At 31.2% G+C, this 19,864-nt stretch overlaps 1 protein-coding gene across 1 annotated transcript in view; it reads left to right on the forward strand.

Moving 5' to 3' along the window:
- LOC111619488 (kelch-like protein 5) overlaps positions 1-19,864 on the forward strand; it is a 165,653-nt gene that overhangs the window by 15,959 nt on the left and 129,830 nt on the right. Inside the window, exons 3-4 of the mRNA XM_023361217.1 lie at positions 2,507-2,844; positions 15,065-15,261. Coding sequence (XP_023216985.1) covers positions 2,507-2,844; positions 15,065-15,261 — 535 coding nt within the window. The remainder of the gene's footprint in view (positions 1-2,506; positions 2,845-15,064; positions 15,262-19,864) is intronic.

Raw genomic sequence — 19,864 nt, forward strand, 5'->3', positions numbered from 1 at the left:
TCCTACGAGTTTTTTCTGATTATGTATTTCCATGCCGACGGTAAAATGGTTGCATCCTTATAGTTTAAACATTTATCCGTCAAGCTGGAGCTGTAGATCTCACATTTCTCTGTTGTGGATGCAAGTGTTGGCGAGTGTACCTTTGCAATGATTCTGGCCTCCTCCCATTTAACTACAGATCCATCTGTTTGCGCTATTTTTGATAACGCTGTTGCATATCGGCTCTTTGCAACGTCATACTTGTGCTCCTTCATCCTCACGCTAAGGTTTCTATTAGTGACTCCTATGTATTCTTTATCTATTCCTAATTGGTCGTTCTTTTATGGTATTGCATACACTCCTGCTTGTTCTTTTTCATTAATTTTTTCTTTGTCGTTTCTGAGCAACATATATAATGTGGGAGCTCTTTTGTATACTATATTGGTGTTTTTGTAGTTCGCGATTTCTTTCATAACCGGGAATAGATGTTTATTATATGTAAATTTTGTGATGTTGCTGCTTCCTCTGGTTTTTTCTTTTTGCTCTTTCTAGGATCGTTGTATGCAGTAATTAGACGCTCTACAGATCTTGTTCCAAAACCAACCCTTTCGCCACTTCTTTAATTCTATTCAGTTTCAGTTCCTCTATCGTGTCTATTACGTTGGAGCAATACAGAAACGCTCTTCTGATTAGCACCCTAAAGGCAGAGAGTTTATAAACAGTTGGATCATTAGATGTCGCTGGAAGAATGACACAAAGATACAACAATTCTTGAGCCAAATTAATTCCAACCAACATTGTTTAAAACTGAACCTAGAACAGATTAGTAGCAAAGAACTACATTTCTTGGACGTTAAAATTGAATTTAGGAATGGATCACTGTACACAAAGGTGTATATCAAGCTCACTCATGATCCGATATATATACCAGCGACATCTAATGATCCAACTGTTTATAAACTCTCTGCCTTTAGGGTGCTAATCAGAAGAGCGTTTCTGTATTGCTCCAACGTAATAGACACGATAGAGGAACTGAAACTGAATAGAATTAAAGAAGTGGCGAAAGGGTTGGTTTTGGAACAAGATCTGTAGAGCGTCTAATTACCGCATACAACGATCCTAGAAAGAGCAAAAAGAAAAAACCAGAGGAAGCAGCAACATCACAAAATTTACATATAATAAACATCTATTCCCGGTTATGAAAGAAATCGCGAACTACAAAAACACCAATATAGTATACAAAAGAGCTCCCACATTATATATGTTGCTCAGAAACGACAAAGAAAAAATTAATGAAAAAGAACAAGCAGGAGTGTATGCAATACCATAAAAGAACGACCAATTAGGAATAGATAAAGAATACATAGGAGTCACTAATAGAAACCTTAGCGTGAGGATGAAGGAGCACAAGTATGACGTTGCAAAGAGCCAATATGCAACAGCGTTATCAAAAATAGCGCAAACAGATGGATCTGTAGTTAAATGGGAGGAGGCCAGAATCATTGCAAAGGTACACTCGCCAACACTTGCATCCACAACAGAGAAATGTGAGATCTACAGCTCCAGCTTGACGGATAAATGTTTAAACTATAAGGATGCAACCATTTTACCGTTGGCATGGAAATACATAATCAGAAAAAACTCATAGGATGATACAATGAAAACCGGGGTTAATATATAAAAATGTTTACATATTAGATTGCGGGAAATTACCATATTTTGTATTCCTTTTTATATTATTTTGTTTTTCGTATTTATTGTATTAATTTTGTTATGCTTATTTACATAATTTAATTTCAACGTATGTTCTAATATAATTTAAATTTGAACATGTTCGATAATTGCTTAGATTTGAACGTCTTTAACCTGATGATGACTCATGAAATGGGTTGAAAACATTTGTTTAGCTCAATAAATGTGCATTCTCAGTATTAAGGTGTATTGACTGTATATAATTATAAAAATTATGTAACTGTTAATTAGAAAAAATAACTAATTAAAAAGTTGAAGAAGCAATAGCATATTTGCATAGTATGTTATATGTTGTTTTATTTTGCCAATGTGCTGTACTGTAAGGGATGTGAGGGTTGGGGAATTTCTACAAAGTTGGTCAAGGGAAGTCAGGGAAAGTAATGGAATTTAAAACAAAAATTTGAGTTGGAACTCTGTACGTGGTGGGGTGATGTTTCTTTGAAATCTGAGAAGTTGACAGGTCTGAAGAATATTTTTGTACAACTTTGTGTTTATTTTTTGTCACTCAGGGTGACAAAAAATAAACACAAAGTTGTACAAAAATATTCTTCATATAATGCTATTAATGCTATTAATTAAAACTTAAATATTTTTCTGGTATGTTGTCCAGCTTTCGCTAGTGCTACAAAAACACTTGGTAAAGTTTTCGATTGTACAAATTTTTAAAAAGATTAGAAAATGTTAAAGTAAAAATAAATAATTTTATAATAACTTATAATTGTAATTTAAAACGAATCATTTGTTGTCTTTATAATTTGGTGTCTGTTATTTTCAGTTATGCATCGTCAATTTCCAGGGAAGGTTCTGTTGGTAGCATGACGAGCGATCGACAGGAAGGTTTGGTTCGGCCAGATGGTACTTTCTGTTCTTCACGTCATGCGGAATGCAGTTTACAGAGAATGAAGTCCTTATTTGTAAATCGTCAGTTAACGGACGTCGTACTTAAAGTAGAAAATTTAAGAATTCCAGCTCATCGTTTGGTCCTTAGTGCCGCTAGTGATTACTTTGCTGCTATGTTTACGAATGATCTGAGAGAAGCTTTTCAACAGGAAGTTGAACTTCAGGCCGTTAATGCAGAAGCACTTCAAGCTTTAATTTATTATTGCTATACTGGTGAGTTATTGAAAGTAATTTATTAATTATGTTACATTATTATTATTATGCTTGGTTTAGTGGGTTATATTCGGTTGACATCAGTGGCTGTGTACTATGCCAGACAAGAGTCAAGGCATAGCAACCAAAACAAAACTAAAATTAAATAAGTGTGTCAGTGTTAGTGTCTGTATTCAGGAATTTTCTAACAATACCACATGTATTCAATATAGTGGCCTTCTGTAGTGTGATGTATGTATTTCTATTCAATTGTAATGTTCCCAGGCTTTTGTGTAGTGTGTGTGGTATCACACCTGTACAGAAGAGAAAGACAGGTACAATAAGCACCTTATCCATCCTCCACAGATGCCTTATTTCCTGGGCGAGTTCTGTGTACTTGCTAATTTTTTCAGTGCATGTGTTTTGTACATTGTGAGTGTTTGGAATGGCTGTCTCTATAATGTATGTGATTTTNGTCATTAAAACATTCATACCATGCTCGAGGACTTTCCCTTAATCCATATAATAACTTATTCAATTTATAAACTCTATCAGTACCATCTTCATAACCAATTGGCTGTTTTACATAAACTTCAAAACTTTACCATTTAGAAATGCTGTTTCTACATCCATTTGATGAATATTTAAAGAATTTTGACAGCAATAAGACAATAACAACTTTAAAGTCGGCATTTTAGCAACAGGAGAATAAATGTCATCAATACAATCAGTTTGTTGAAAACCTCTTACCACTAACTTGGCTTTATATTCACTTTCACTCTTCTTTCTGTAAATCCACTTCACATCAATTACCCTTTTGTCTTTAGGAGGCTTGCTTACAAGTATCCATGTATTGTTTATCACAAGACTGTCCATCTCGGAATTCATTGCTGCTTTCCATTTCTTTGAATCATCACTTGTCATCTCCTCCTGAAAATTTTCTGGAACAGTAGCATCACAGTAATTTACACTTATGCTGTAATAACCAAATTTTTCATCAAAGCGGAGTGGATGTTTAATTTGTCTTCCTCTATCCCTTCATCTATCATAATCACCTTCATCTATCATAGCTTTGAATTTCTCTGGATAGTAAGACGCAGCCTCTTTATCAGCACTTGCCGCTTCTCCACTTTCTGCAATGCTATGCCAATTACAACAACTTTTGAATCGGTTGAACCAACTGTTACTAACTTTAAACTCTTCATATTTAGCCATTTCTCCAGCATCCTCTTTCAATCTTTCAAAAACCAGCTTAGCTTGACAGCACACCGTGGTTTGATCAACAGGACAATTTTTCACATTTACTTGATTATCACACCATAATTTTAACATTGTTTCCATCTCAGTGATAATACTGTGATGTTTACGAATGATGTTTGAATTTAAAGATTGAGCATTTTTCACAGCTTTGAGAATTTTTTCTTTACCTTTTATAATTGTTCTGACCGTCGATTCCGGTAGATCAAACTTCTTTGCCAATTCAAAAATTTTCATTTTTCTATCGAAGTTAATAATGTTAACTTTACATTCCAAAGATAAAGTTTTTTTTCTTATTTGATACAGAAGAATCAGTCCTACTTCGTTTGGATGACATAGTCTTTCAAATCTCCGTAGATATAACAAACACAGAAATAAATAACACAAAATAAATTGTAGCTATGCGTCGATTCCACGCGACATGTCCGAACATGTAAGCTGAACAATAGTGTGGGAAGTAATCAAGAGTTGCGTGGCGCTCAAACAAAAGAGGAATCAACAAGATTTGAAAATCGCATAACTCTGGGTTTGAGTAAGTCAGGGTAGCGTGAGTTGAGGTATTACTGTATCATGAAATTGGGTAATGAGATTTTTCAATTTTAGTTGAATAAATAATCTCAGCATGTTATTAATCAATATATTTGATTTTTGCATACATTGTTTGTATTGATTCTCAAATGATAAAGGGGAGTCATGCTGATTCCTACTTTATCATTTGAGAATCAATACAATGTATGCAAAAGTCTAATATTAAAATAATAAAAGAATTTGATTTCTTATATCATTTATAGTTCTTCATTTTTAAGATAAAACGACATGTTCTTTGGAAAGTCTACCTTCATTCAAAAATACCATCACAAATGACTTACCGGAATCAATTTTGAATTTTAACTCTTCACAAAACTCGTACACAGCCTGTATCTTCCTATGTAAGCCAGTTGTTGTCGGAGCAACAAGCACCGTGTTGTCCGCATATGACATTGAATATACTACCTGCTAACAATTAAAAAATCATTTTCCTCTCTCTTAAAACAATCATTGAGATTGAATGTATAAAAATTAAACAAATGTGGTCACTAAGGGTTACCATGTAATAACCCAAGGTAAATCTCAAAAGCTGGCCATTGAATAGTTTTATGTGTAATCATTACCTCATAGCACCCAAACAATAAACCTATCATTTTTATAAATTATTCTTCTGCTTGGTATTTAATCATTTTCTTTTGTAAATTTGAAATAATAACAGAATCATAGGCCTTCTTAATATCTAAAAATAAAGCAAACATCTTATGTCTCTTTTTACTAAGTTGTAATTGAATAATTGCAATTAAGACAAATAAGGCCAACTGAGTACCCCGTTTTTAATTGCAAATTGAATATGATTATTTCTATAGTGATTCTGTTCAACCCAATCATTAAACTTTGTTAATCAAACTGAAGTAAATAACTTACAAAGGCCTGAAAGAAGTGCTTATAGGTCTATAATTATGTGGAAATTTCCTCTCCCTTTTTTTAAACATCTAAAGATCAACCTTGTTCCAGTCTTATGGAATCTTACTCATATTATATAAATCATTAAATTGTCTAACCAAGAATTTTACATTCTTCAGTAAATTTTTCATTATAAAATTGGAAATGGAGTCATAACCTGGAGGTGTATTATCCTTTAATTTTCTTATATTATTACCTAAATTATTTATACTAAATAAATGTTCACATGTTTTATCTATTGGCTGATAATTATATTTAAAATTAGAAATATTTTTACATAAATAGTTATCTGAAAAAATTTTAAAATACTGAGACCAACTCTCAAATGGAACCAATAGCCCTTCGTTTTCTTTTAAAATTGGTCTACGAAAATTATTTACAATATTCCAGAATGACTTTGTATATTTCATATTACTTAGTGTGCCACTTATTTCCAAAAATACTTTATCTTTTTTGCTTTTATATAATTTCTATAAATTCTTTTATTTTCTAGATATACATTTACTGATTGATATGAGTTTGTCTTTCTAAATTGTTTCAAACTTTTGTTTCTTCAATTTATAATAATAGCAGTTATTGTCAAATCATTTTTGTTTAAATTTTGGAACTTTGTACTTTTTACAACTTCTAAAACGATATTATTCTAATAATGTTGTTCATTTATAATAATTATTTACTGAATCGTTTATTGTTTTGTACCTCATGTAATGTTAGGTCATTCAAATTGTTTTCAGTTTCCCTCAAAAACCTTTGTTTATTAATGTTTCCACCTATACCTCTAATTTAAAACTGTGTAGGTTTCTGCCATTCCTATATCTCTTCTAAACTTCCAATCAATTTCAACTGTACTGGAAAATGATCTGAATCATTAAGATTAAGTACCTCCATTATTAAACACCAATCAGTGAAAAATTCTGAACAAATAATACAGTCGACCCCCATAACACTGTTGATAATTCTGTTTTATATGAATTCCATGTTATTCCATGAATTCACTTAGATTTTACAAATACGTGTCCCGGGCTGTGAACGGCTCACGTATTTGTAAAATCTAAGTGACTCGTACAACATGGAATTCATATAAAATGGAATTATCAACAGTGTTGTATGGGGGTCGACTGTATAATCTATTACTGATTTACCAATATGTGATACTAAAGTATATTCTGCTGGAATATCACCAGAACCCTACCATTTACTAGACCATTCTCCTGAACAAATTCCAATAAAACTTTTCTATTTACATTAACAGTATTATCTTCAGATAATCTTATATAATTAACATTAGAATTTTTTCCTTTATATATAGAGTCCAAATTATCTTCAATTTGGGGATTAAAATTTCCACCTATAATCCATAAATTTATAATTTGATCGAAAACGTTATATTACATTAATAAAATAGACTGCATGTTAAAGGTTTGTAAAGGGTAGTTATTTTGTAATAATTGACCACTGTGTAACAACTCTGGATTTCTGGAAACATGTTACTTTATCCATTAAAGGGAGAAATATACGATTATTATATTAATCTTTGAATCTCCCCAACTTGATTCATACATTGACTGAGTATGTATTAAAGCAAAAACATAATTTTTCCTTATCTGATACTTTAATAACTAATAGTTTTAATCAAGAAACATATTGGTGAGTTGTTAAAGTATCAGATAAGGAAATTCCTCCAGATGCTTGACCGAAACTTCTATTTCTTTGAGTCTTGCTGAATAGTACAATGTGTTCTTGTTCTAAATATAAGTTATCATCTTCCTTCATTTTGACCATTCAAGTCTCTGAAAAACCAATAATAAAATGGTTCCTTATATATTCTTTATCGGTTTCCCTAGAAAGTTTTTTCTGTAACCCCTGAATGTTCCAATATCCAAGAGTCACTTCAGTTTTATTATTCCACTTATTTGTCTTCAAGGGGAGATTGTTTCTTAGGTTACCAGTATTAATTTGTTTATTTACATTTTTAACTTTTTTAAGCTCTAACACTGTATACTCCATGTTTTTTACCTTAACACAATGTTTGTTTAATCCCTTTTTCCAATCATTTGTTATTAATTCTGAAGTATTTGTTCTTTCTTTCCTAAAAAAATCTTAATTCAACAACTTTATCCAAACTAATCTGTACTAATATTATAGAGGTAATGTTCTCTTAACAATATTTTATTTCCTTGTAACTTTTCTTGTCTAATTATTTTTTGCCTCCTCAGTCTTGGATCTTTTACAGAAATCTGTTGTAAATATCATTTTTCCTTGTGAATGTGTCTCTTTAATCCGATTTTCAGTTCGGTAGACTATCATATACAGCTTTCAGGTTAGGAACTTCTTTTATTGGTTTGTCAAATGCATTTCGGACTTATTTGTATTTTAAGTCCCTCTTTAGTACAAACTCAGATTCTGTTTTCTAAAAAACCCCGGTGTATAATTGGTAACGTTGGAAAGAGTTTAAAAAATACAGCCATTTAAAAACACTTCAAATACATATTCACATTAATACGGTGCACTTTTTACAATTGTTCATAAAAACCTTTATAATTACAACTTTTAAAAAATGCATATGTTCTCCATTGAAATGTTGCAGCTATAATGAACGTTTTTACAAAGGTAAAAACGTTCATTACGTGTGTGGGACCTGGGATTAGGCTTAGTTCCCACACAAATCAATAAACACACAACTAAATTCAAGGATAATCTATTTACAAATATTCAACTTGCTAGCCAACCCACTTTTTGCTATATTTTGGCCTTCTAATACAATAACAGCCAATGTTTGATCTCCTTCAAAAGTTTACTTGCACCTCTGTTATCTAGTACACACTACCGTAACATTATTTTAACTAAAGTTAATAGGAAAAATTACATACATTTACAATTTAAATAATTTCATTAAAACACTGTAATTTTTCGAAATTACTTAACATTTTAAAATAATACAAGTTGGGTCTGGGCCATGGTAATTAATACTGGCTTTCTTAGGTGCTTAGCCTCATCAATGACTTAGTGAATAAAACACTGGTAGTTGGTTGCAGGTTTGCATCTCACCAATGGGCTGGCTACATGAAGTTTTTCAGGTTTTCTTCACAGTAAGTAGTCAGTTTCCTGTAGAAAGTCTTTCTGTGAGGCATTCCTCATTCCTCCTTGCAAGATCTCCAAGTGTTGCATTGCCTTCTCCCATAAATCTATCCATTCTGAGACACTTAACTGCTTTCCTTATTTGATATCATTGAAAGCTACATCTGAAAACACTGACAATTTTTGCACAGTATGTAGTGCCAAATAGTAGAAATTTTTGTATCCAGGTGGTTGAAATAATTTGGATAGCAGATTTTTCAACAGTGTGTGGTCCACAGATTCCTGTGTGTCTAAGCAAATATATTGACAGCAAACTATGCAAATTAGATAAAAATCACTTGGAATTAAACCTTATAAATTATCACTTTGTGTATTTTTTTTTAGTTTGTTTAATGTTTATACAATTATTATAGAAGTTTAATTTTTTACTGATAATGCGTATTAATTTTAAACAATAAAATTGATTGTTTATGTGAAGAATTAAAATGCAACAGGGAGAAGAGCATTTGCAAAATGTCAAAGGATGAAACTAAGTCCCAAATATAATATACAGCAATATCAATTGCCATTTGTAAATTTTAACACAGCTGTTTTAATTATGCAGTATTATGAATTTTAGAGAAAAGTCTGTAATACTCTTAATAATCTAACATTGATTAAAATTTGAAATAAAATATTTTAACTCACAATTACCATTTACACTCGCAGTTTGAGGGCAGATGTTAATGAACTGATATAAAAACAATGATACCATTTAAATTAAAATTATTTATCATTTTTTGTTTTANTGGAAGAATCTTTTTAAGAATTGAAAATTATAATGAGATTTACTTGATTTTGATAACTGGAAAATACCCGATTTTTCTGATTCCAATTAATTATCCCATTGTTAATAATTACCAATATTTTAGAAATATTGATAATTATTAACTCCAAATGCAAATATAATGTGGAATTTAATTTGTTATCGTACAGAGGTGTTAAGTGCCTTCCTTGAGTAACAAATTATTCAGTAATTAATTAAATGTAATCACAGAAACGTAGCTGAGTAGTGGTTGTTTGGTTTTATTTTAATTTTTTAATGTACAAATATAAACATCTAAACCTGATGGTTATATATTAAAGCCAAACGATTGTTGGATTATATTGGACTATATTACTATTACTATTATTAATTTAACACTAAGTAATTTGGCTCTAGAGCAGGGATTCTTAAACTTTTTTATTCATGACCCCATTTATGACTGTAATTTTTTTCGTGACCCAAAAAATATAAAATAAAGATATATACAAATTTGCAAAAACAATAATGGTGTACTACCACAGTTCACTCTTGTGTTACAATGGAACAGAGACAACTGAATACACTGAAAAGCAACAACACTACACTAGTTCACACTACAATCGGTGTTGCTGAATCATTGTCTCGCTGCACCAGAAGTGACACAAAGTGCAACTCACGAAACCTATGACACAAAGCGTGCCATTTTCAAACTCTCACAAATTATTTTCAATATTTTACATTAAAATCTCACAACCCAAAGATTTCGCTAAGCGACCCCAAATGGGATTGTGACCTATAGTTTAAGAAGCCCTGCTCTAGAGGAAGGTGTTAGGTGTCATCTCTTGCTAAATTTAATAATTATAATTAAATTAATATTTTAATAATTAATTTAGAAGGTTCTGGAAGAAAAGAATCGGCCCAAAGCAGGATTCAAACCAGCAACTCTTGCTTACCATTCTATTGTGTTGCTAGTTATACTACCCAGACTTCTACCCAGACTTTTGTTTCAGTCTTGCTTCCAGATCTTATTAATTTGGATATAACCATACTGGGTTACTTGGATAAAGGTCTGGGTAGTGTAACTGGCAATGCTACCACATGGTAAACAGGAGTTGTGGATTCTAATCCTGCTTCGGGCTGATTCTTTTCTTTTCTTCCAGAACCTTCTAAATTAATTGTTAAAATATTAATTTAATTATTAAATGTAGGAATAAATGGCACCTAAAGCCTGTTTATAGTTCCAAATTATTTAGCATTTAATTAATAATAATAGTAATTATATAGCCCTATATAATCTGACAATCATTTAACTTTTTAATCTATCAGAAAAATAACAGTAAGCTCTACATAAGTAAAAGAATGATAATAATAATGTGATTATAATGGAAACAAATACTAGTACAATAGAGCATTGATTATCTGAATATTGATCAACTGAAACGCCAATTAATCAAAAGCTTCCCAGTTGGCAAATTTAAATTTCCACTAGTGCTGTGGTGCTGCAATCTTTGGCTATGTCTTGGGCTACTCCAATATTATTTTTGTTGGTGTGCGTGTTTTAGCTGGCAGCATTGGCATGACTATGAGAGGGTACTTAAGGACATGCCAGGATTTGAACGAATTTCAACATAGGATAGGTAAATGTATTTTTTCATACATAATCGGTTATTCGAAAAATTGATTTATCGAACAACCCCGGTCCCCAATTGATTTGGATAATCGATGCTCTACTGTATTTTGTTTAATGGAAAATCTGTTGTTTTCTATCTGAGGTTCATAATTGGTGGCCTTTAAAACTTTTTGTGATAGCTTTATACTGCTTTCATACTATGTATTTTGAATTTTGAATAAAATTTGTATGTAAAATTTTGAATCTATAAATATTTTTTTAATTTATAAAAACATAATAATTTCTAAATATTTAATATCAGTACCTCAAGCTTATTGTGTTGATCATGAGTTTGCCATCATTGGTCTTGACAAATACAGTACATTTCACATGGAAATAGGAATGTTGATGAAAGATGACTTTGTATCTGAAATGGAGATGTCTACAGATATTTAGGATTCCAAAAAGCCAAACTCACAGAACAAGCACAAATAAGATAGAACACAACAGTAGATTACATCCATTAATAATAAAACAACTGAATGCAAAACCAGTTTACAGCAATCAACACTTATATTGTTCCATATGACATATTCATTTGGAGTTATATATTGAACACAGAACTGGAACATCTGCAAAGGATAACAAACATCATCTTAAATTTAAGTCCTCAGTACAAAGGCTGATTCTTTGTAATGAGGGAGGAAGATGAGGCTTGACAGATACAGTAATCTGTACTACAAATAAATACAGCCACTGCAAAAGTTTTTTTTACAGAAATCAAGAAACATCAAAATTACACAAAGCTGTAACTCTTGGAGACAGAAATTGTACACTATTAAACTTATACAATGCTGACTTGGAATTAACACACTACACAAAATACACAGACACCATGAAGCAGTCTTGTGCTCAGAACTTCCATGGTAAGCATCCAAATAACCTCATCCAGGATTAAGTTGACAGAACTTCATAAAACTGCTGGATAGGTTGGGGATGATTTTTGGGGAGAGAGGAGTTCATGATTGTCTACTAGATCAGCTAATTAATACAAGAAACTATAGAAACATTTAGCAATTATATTATAAATACACATTTAAGATGATCTTAAAAATCGACACACAAACAAATGAAATGAAATTATATACATTATAGACATACCTATTTGAAATGCTCACAACATATACTGAGCTTTATAAGTGTATATGCTATAATTTTGAGTGAATAACCTGCAGGTTATCTGTGTTTGAAAGAGAATTTGAAAGAAGGTGCAGGTTTTATGGTGGGCAGCTTATATGAAGGTTTTATTTCCATTCCTGTAATTTTCTGCATGGATCGTTGTCTCAAAATTATGTATTTTGTAAATTCTAAAAATCAAGTATGAAATAGTGCTTGTGAGAGTGGATAATACTTATTAAAATTTATCAAACTAACCAGAAATCCAGCAAAATCACTTTAATCAAAACAAACATTTTCAGTCACTTTTAGTGATCATCAACAGGTTTACATATGTTTGCAAAATGTGTTCCTAAAAGTCATGTTACCTAAATATGTGAGGAATCACTGAAGAAGGGTCTTACAACAATGCAACTGAGAATGAAGTACATCTAGACAAAGTGCAGATAACACACCACACACAAGAAAAGACACATCTAAAATACTTGGAAAGAATGGAAAGACAGGGTTATTTATAAATCCATAAAACATTAAAAAAATTTATTATTTATAAATTACATAACAGATACTATATTTTTTAACATTGAAATAAAGGTGTAAACTTCCAAGATTTTTATGCGAGTCAAAAATATTGAATGTGTTCACCTTTGCTGATATGGTAGAGATCTAGCTGATAATTAATTTCCCCCTATATGCATGTCAGCATATTGCAGTTGACCAATGCCATGCTACAGTGATACGTTTGCATAGTTCCTGGAGGTTACGAAGGAATGGAGCACAAAGACAGTGCTTTTAATGAATCTCCATAAAAAGAAGTCACACAGGGTTAAATCCAGTGATCAGGATGGACAATGTTTGCTTTGTGCTATATTTACTACTGTTGTCTCCTTGCAACAAATCATGGCAACTATGTTTGTAAACTATTCTGAAAAAAGGTTGGAGAGTTCATGTTTCTTTCAATGCTAAAAATGTAGTATCTGTTGTGTAGTTTATAAATATTAAATTTTTAAAATGTTTTGCAGACTTGTGATTAACCCTGTACAGTAAAAATGCAGGAACTATTAATTTTAAAAAGCCAACACAATATTACCCATAAATAAAATAAACAAACACCTTTCTCTATTCCAGCACAACGTTTAATACATTAAAAATGTTTTCGATCATTTTAAGTGATCTTCTTCAGTTCAAATTCAAACCATATAATGAACAAAGTATTCGAAATAATACAAAAATTCAAAGCGCTTATTCACAACTTAACATTAAAGCACATGCCCGTACTCATAAAATGAATAGATTAAATTAAAATAATTAAAAATAAACCAAAAATTATATATCAAGAAATATTATAAAAACAATTAATAATGCTGCCTACCTAGTTGCAACAGTTAATCTATATTATCATAAAAGGACTTCCAGGCTGTTGATAAACCTTCAGCATCCCTGTGATTGATGCACTGCGCAGTCATATGCGCCTTGTGTATCTCAATTATCTCAACTTTTTCCAGGTGTTTCACCACTTGCATTGATCTTGTAGGTCTAATAATCGCTGCCTGATCCCAGTATGCTGCAATTCCTTGCTGCTTCACAAATGCTGCGAGGACTGTGCTATCAATGCTTCTATTCACTGAGTATTTGGTTTATTTTTAGTTTATTTTTAATTATTTTGGTTTAATCTATTCATTTTATGAGTATGGGCATGCGCTTTAACGTTAAGTCATGAATAAGCACTTTGAATTTTTGTATTATTTCTAATACTTTGTTCGTTATATGGTTCGAATTTGAACTGAAGAAGATTGCTTAAAATGATCGAAAACATTTCTAATGTATTAAACAACGCGCTGGCATAGAGAAAGGTGTTTGTTTATTTTATTTAATTAATTCCAGTAAGCATTTGTTTATTTAAATATTTCCCATTTTTAAATCGTTATTTGAAGTGAAGTAAAAAGTTACATTAAATCAGAAGCAGCTTTCACCATGAGTGCAGCAATAAGATAAATGTATCTAATTTAAATTTGTAGAATTCTTTGTTCTGTAGTTTGTTCTATAACTTTTATGAATGTAAGCCTGACAATGATTACCAAAAGCAATTGAAAACATTGTTTTGGTTAAAGTGTTTGATTTTTGCTGGTTGGTTTAGTGAACTTTAATGAGCACATCCAGTTTATTATACTGTTTTTTTGGATTCTAATCATACTTATACAGGCAACATACTACATACAATATATAAAGGTCTAGAAACATTAGCCCAGTTGTTCCCAAAGTGGGTGCTACTGCCCACTGTGGGTGATGAGTAAATCTAAAGGGGCAGAAAGAAGCAAGTGGGTGGCAGGGGGTACCAGAGGCAGGGTATTGAACTTTGACCATAGGCAAAGGTTGGGGTCACTAACAGCCTTTCCCTTTCCTCTGTTAAACGGGTAAGAAGAAACATTGTATTTAGTGGTTTCCAGATGTTGAGAACAAAGTGTGAAGTAGATAGAAAAGTTTACCTAAGAATATTTCTAAGTCTTTCTCACACAAGAGAAAATGGGTTAGGGGTGTTGGGGTATGGTTGGGGAGTGTTGGGTATAACTATGGAACAAGCGGTGGTGCTTCAAAAAAGTTTGGTAATCACTGCATTAGACCTTAACAACAGCACATACATCATATTACAGAAAGCAACCATACTAAATACATTCCTATAATTAGGTCATTCTTAAATATTAATACTTACACAAACTGCACATAAAGAAACAGCTTGTTAAGGCATTGCTACTACTAATGTTCTGCATAGCAACCAGGCTCTAGTATCAATTATGTAGGATACAATTTACAGAAGCATTAATAATAATTACTGTTATTACATTTAGGTGAAATCGATATCCATGAAGATACGGTTGAGACATTGCTATCAACTGCCAATTTATTACAATTATCAGAAGTAGTAGAAGCTTGTTGTAAATTTATGATGTGTCGTTTAAATCCATCTAATTGCATTGGGATATGTTTGTTTGCAGAAAGTCAGAGTTGTGTTCAACTTCATAATGTGGCTTATAATTATATAATGGTAAGTGTTTTTACAATTCATTTATCTGAAGTAAAGAAGAGAATTATGGATTTTGCTACGGATGCTACTTTATTTAATTTTAAACATTTTACTACTAAATTCTGAATGTTATTAATTCTATAAGCAGATTTATGCAACACACCAAATGACCAGCAAAATAAAAAATCCTGTAATTAAATGTTTTCATCCATATACAACAGACGTTGGGTTCAATTAAAACAATTTAATACAGTAGCCCCTTGTTATATTGTGCATTGTCATATTGTGGATTCAGATATATTGTTCTGGTTTTGGTTCCCAAATTTTAAAAGCAGTCAAATCAATAAATTTTAAATTACCAATTGCCATTGAATTTCTTTTTACAACAAAATACCATATTTTATTCCTACCATTGTTCTCGAAACTACCACTGCAGGTGAAACAATAAATTTGTCAAGATCTAAATAAGCAAAACAGATGGACATATCAATTATCATTTATGTTTCCTTTTGATATCAAAAGTTGTTTATTTATTGGTTTTAAGTACTGTCTCCTCACTTACAAGTTTCTGTGGATTTGAAATTTCACAGAAGCTTGTAAGTGACTTGAAATGAAACTTGTGAATTTGAAATTTACTGCATAATGTATATGCAAAAGATTTCTTTATTTCTGAACAGAAAGTATTTTGTTTTTTAGAGAATTTTTACTCTAATTTTATAAGTTTTCATGTTCTATTATATGTTCAATATTTATTTTTAAAATTTTCAATTATGTATTTATAATTTCTATTGAAAAATTTAAATTACCGAAATTTTTAATAAGCAATTTATTATGAAATAGAGTACTGTATAATAAAATCGCAACTGATATTTTGTTTTTATATTGACGATACTTGTCTTTAAATGTCATTATTAAAGAAAGAATAATGTTAAATGGGCATTTGTGGTATTGATATTTACATAAATGTAGACATTATACCTTAAAAAAATTATTTATTTTTGTGATGTAAATGATGCATCACCATTCTTATTGAACATCTTTTTAAATGTTTAAAATATTGGAGTGCAGTGAAGATTCAAATTATAGAACTGTTTTTTATGTACTTAATCCTGATGAGGGCCTCTAAATGATGGCCGAAAATTGTTATTTATTGTTTGCTGGAAATTGCATTTAGATGTTGGTTATTTGATCTTACAGTTCCAGTTTATAAGTGTGTTGTTTGTTTGTTTATGTAAACTTCAATTAATACAATACAATCATGAATAAAATTTGGTATTGTAAAACTAAGCTTATTTTATATCAACAACACTTGCTGATGAAAGAATATAGGATAGAGATTCCATATCATGTATAATTTGTTTAGGCCTCGGAGTCACTCACTTTTCTCACTTTTTTGGTCATTTTCATGTGCTTAATTAAGATGCGGGACAAATAAAAAATAATTTTAAAGCCGAACTATCTGTTGAATTATTGGACTATCGGAATAGAATTTTCTGGAAGAAAATACTTGGCCCTGAGCGGGACTCGAAATTTGCGAATGCTGCACAGTCGCTCAGTGTTGTTAGGTTATAGGAAACAAAAATTTATTTTATGTATGTAAAAAAATCCCTCTCATTACAAATTCAGAAGGCAGTGTTGAGTAAAGTTACGTAACATGCCATATTTTCATTATTCGCCAAAATCTACCTCTTCCAAATTGCATTTCTTTGTATGGAGTTTAAAAATGTGAATTCTAAGCATCCCTGCGTTTTTGGCTGTTTTCTAAGAATATCACTAAAATCCTTTTGCAGGGGAAAACATATTAGGCAGAGGGATTACTCTCTCAAGCTGACAACACTGCTGCTGCTTTTAAATTCAAAATATATAATTATTAAAATTAACACGAGATAATAGCTTAACCACTAGACAAATTATTTCGTTTCTGACCATTTAGCTATTCTTGTTATAGCCCCATAATTTGACATATTATTTGGTTTTAATTAACAATCAGGTTATAGCGTTGTCGTTTATAAAAATATTGTTTTACTTGATTTATCTTTAAATAATTTCATAAACTACAGTTAAATAATTCTTTCATAGCATATTGTTAACGTTAGATCACATCTATATCTTCCTAAATGCAGTGCTTTTTTTGGGGAAAAAAAGGTGGTGGAACGCTCATCTCATTACTAAAAATACATTAATATTACAAGCATCGTACACAAGATTCGGCACACATGCAGGAGCATGACCGTCTTAATAATTTTGTTTCTGATTTTCTATGCTCAACAGAGCGATTCAATGTGGACCAAACATCAAATTTTCAAAAATTCTCTTAAAATTTTTAAAATATATCAAAAAAAGGTGGTGGAACGCTGTTCCATTGCGTTCTATGACAAAAAAAGCACTGCCTAAATGTATGTTTAAATTGACTACAAGTATAATTATTCCATGTAGTAAGTATTATTTTCATAAAATGTGTGATTACTTTACTTGTGAAATATCCATTTTTTAATCTTTTCTTTTATGCTGATTATAATTGTGCATTAATTGAGAGACTAAAAAAGTAAACAAAAATGTAAATTCATATTTACATATAAAATTTACTGAATAAATTAAAAGATTCCAAGTGTTGTAAAAAGTACAACATGTGATTTCTTGTGAGAAAAATTTTCACACGCTTCCCAAAAGGTTAACAAGTTGTAACGATGTTGGTTTTTATTCATTTGCAGGAAAAAAGTTTCTTTTACCAGTATTTATGAAATCATTAATAAAATATTATATTATTTGAAATATATTTATTTCAGATTTATTATTTTATTTTGAAATCAATATTTATACATCTCGAAGCATTAAAAAATAAACAGTTTCTGATAATGATAAATATCCCAGTATTGCCAAATTAGTGAAATCAGCATTTCCATGGGAGAGAGAGTCAATTTCACGCTGGCACTTTCTCCTGATAGAGCATCAGTGTTGAAAAAAATGCTTAATTCACTTTTGATTTTTAAGGAGGGACTAAACATGTATTACCAAAGCCCCACCTTGTACCCATTACAAAGGACTACTGAAATTAGCTTCCTCAGCGCATAGAAATTATCAAGAACAATTGGAAAATGAAAAGAAGTTAAAAGAATAAGAGAAACGTTTTTAAGAACAACAAAAGAAAGCTGTTCATAACATGAAGATTATAGAACTGCAGCTGAGTTTAAACCAGAAAAATGTAGAAGAAAAAGTAATACATGCAACAGGCCAAGTTTTCTTAGAAGCAGCAAACAAAAAAATTGGAGAAGGCTATTAACAGCAAGAACATGAAAGAAGTGATGCTTATTAGTGTTAAAAGCAAGAGGAAGCAAAAAAGAAGGAAGCTGAAAACATCCAGAAAAATCTTAATAAAAGAACATCATTTTTCATGACTGATTATTTACAGAAGCCAAAGATTTTTTAAGTATTCATGGTTTACTGGAAATACAGTAGCCACTTGTTATCATGAGAGAGAAAAAAACATGATATAACCGAGTAATAAAAATTCTGGGCTTTTACTAAACAGATTATACATGTTATGGAATCTCTATTTTTTCATTATTAAGTGTTTCTGATATAAAATAAGCTTAATTTTTAATCTTGAATTTTATTTGTGGTTATATTGTATTAATTGATGATGACATTGAAAGACAAATACTGTCAATATAAAAACAAATCATTTGTGATTTTATTATACAGTACTATATAAATTGCTTATTAGAAATTCGTGTAGTTTATATTTTTCAATAAAAATTATAAATGCTGTAATTGAAAATTTAAAAAAATAAATATATTGTGAGACTAATTGGGGGTAGGATGTTTATGAGTTCTTGACTCTCCTACCTCTTACTCGACTCAAGACCTTGAGGTCCGGTCTCTCTTGTCCAAAGGATGGGTTCTGTTGAGCGAAAGGGTTATAGAGTTAAGGATCGTTAAATCCTTTCTCCTGTTAGGATCTGACACCAATCTATCAATTTCTTAGTGGATAGATGCGCATTTAATTGAGGACAAATTATCACGAGCGATCTCGTGGAGGACTTTGGGTTCAGTATGGAAGTGATAATGTCAGAAGAAACGCACACCAATCAAAATTTGTTTACGTTATACCCATTTATTGTTGAACATTTTTACATAGATGATTAATTAAGGAGTCGAGGGTACAATTTCCTCTTGGGATTTCCAATCTGTATAATTCATAGATTTCGGGGTTGATAGCGGACAAAATATATATTAGTCGCAACCCTAACCATGGGTTGGAAATATTCGAGAGAGGGCTTACAGATCATCGCGAGTAGAATAAATACCTCTAGTTATAAATGTTTATGTCTAGTTGATTTAAATTCTTGTACTTCCCAGGTTCGAAATTCAGTTCAAAATCGTAATCAAAGTCAGAATTGTAAAGTCTATTGAAGATGGTGGTGACGAGAGGCAGGTAATCTACACACACACAGAGTACAGAAAAATAACTTTTCCCCTTGTGTCGTCATCGCACTTGCCTTTTATATGGGGGCTCTCTTCTTGAGATTTCCCCATGTACGTCACAGGTGATGATCTTCTTTGACCAATGGTGGGTGAAGTGACAAAATTATGACACAACAGTTAACTCATCTTCTACAAGGAA

The sequence above is a fragment of the Centruroides sculpturatus genome, unplaced genomic scaffold, assembly GCF_000671375.1.
Source record: "Centruroides sculpturatus isolate CEXI.00-Female unplaced genomic scaffold, Cexi_2.0 scaffold185, whole genome shotgun sequence".
Taxonomy (NCBI): domain Eukaryota; kingdom Metazoa; phylum Arthropoda; class Arachnida; order Scorpiones; family Buthidae; genus Centruroides; species Centruroides sculpturatus.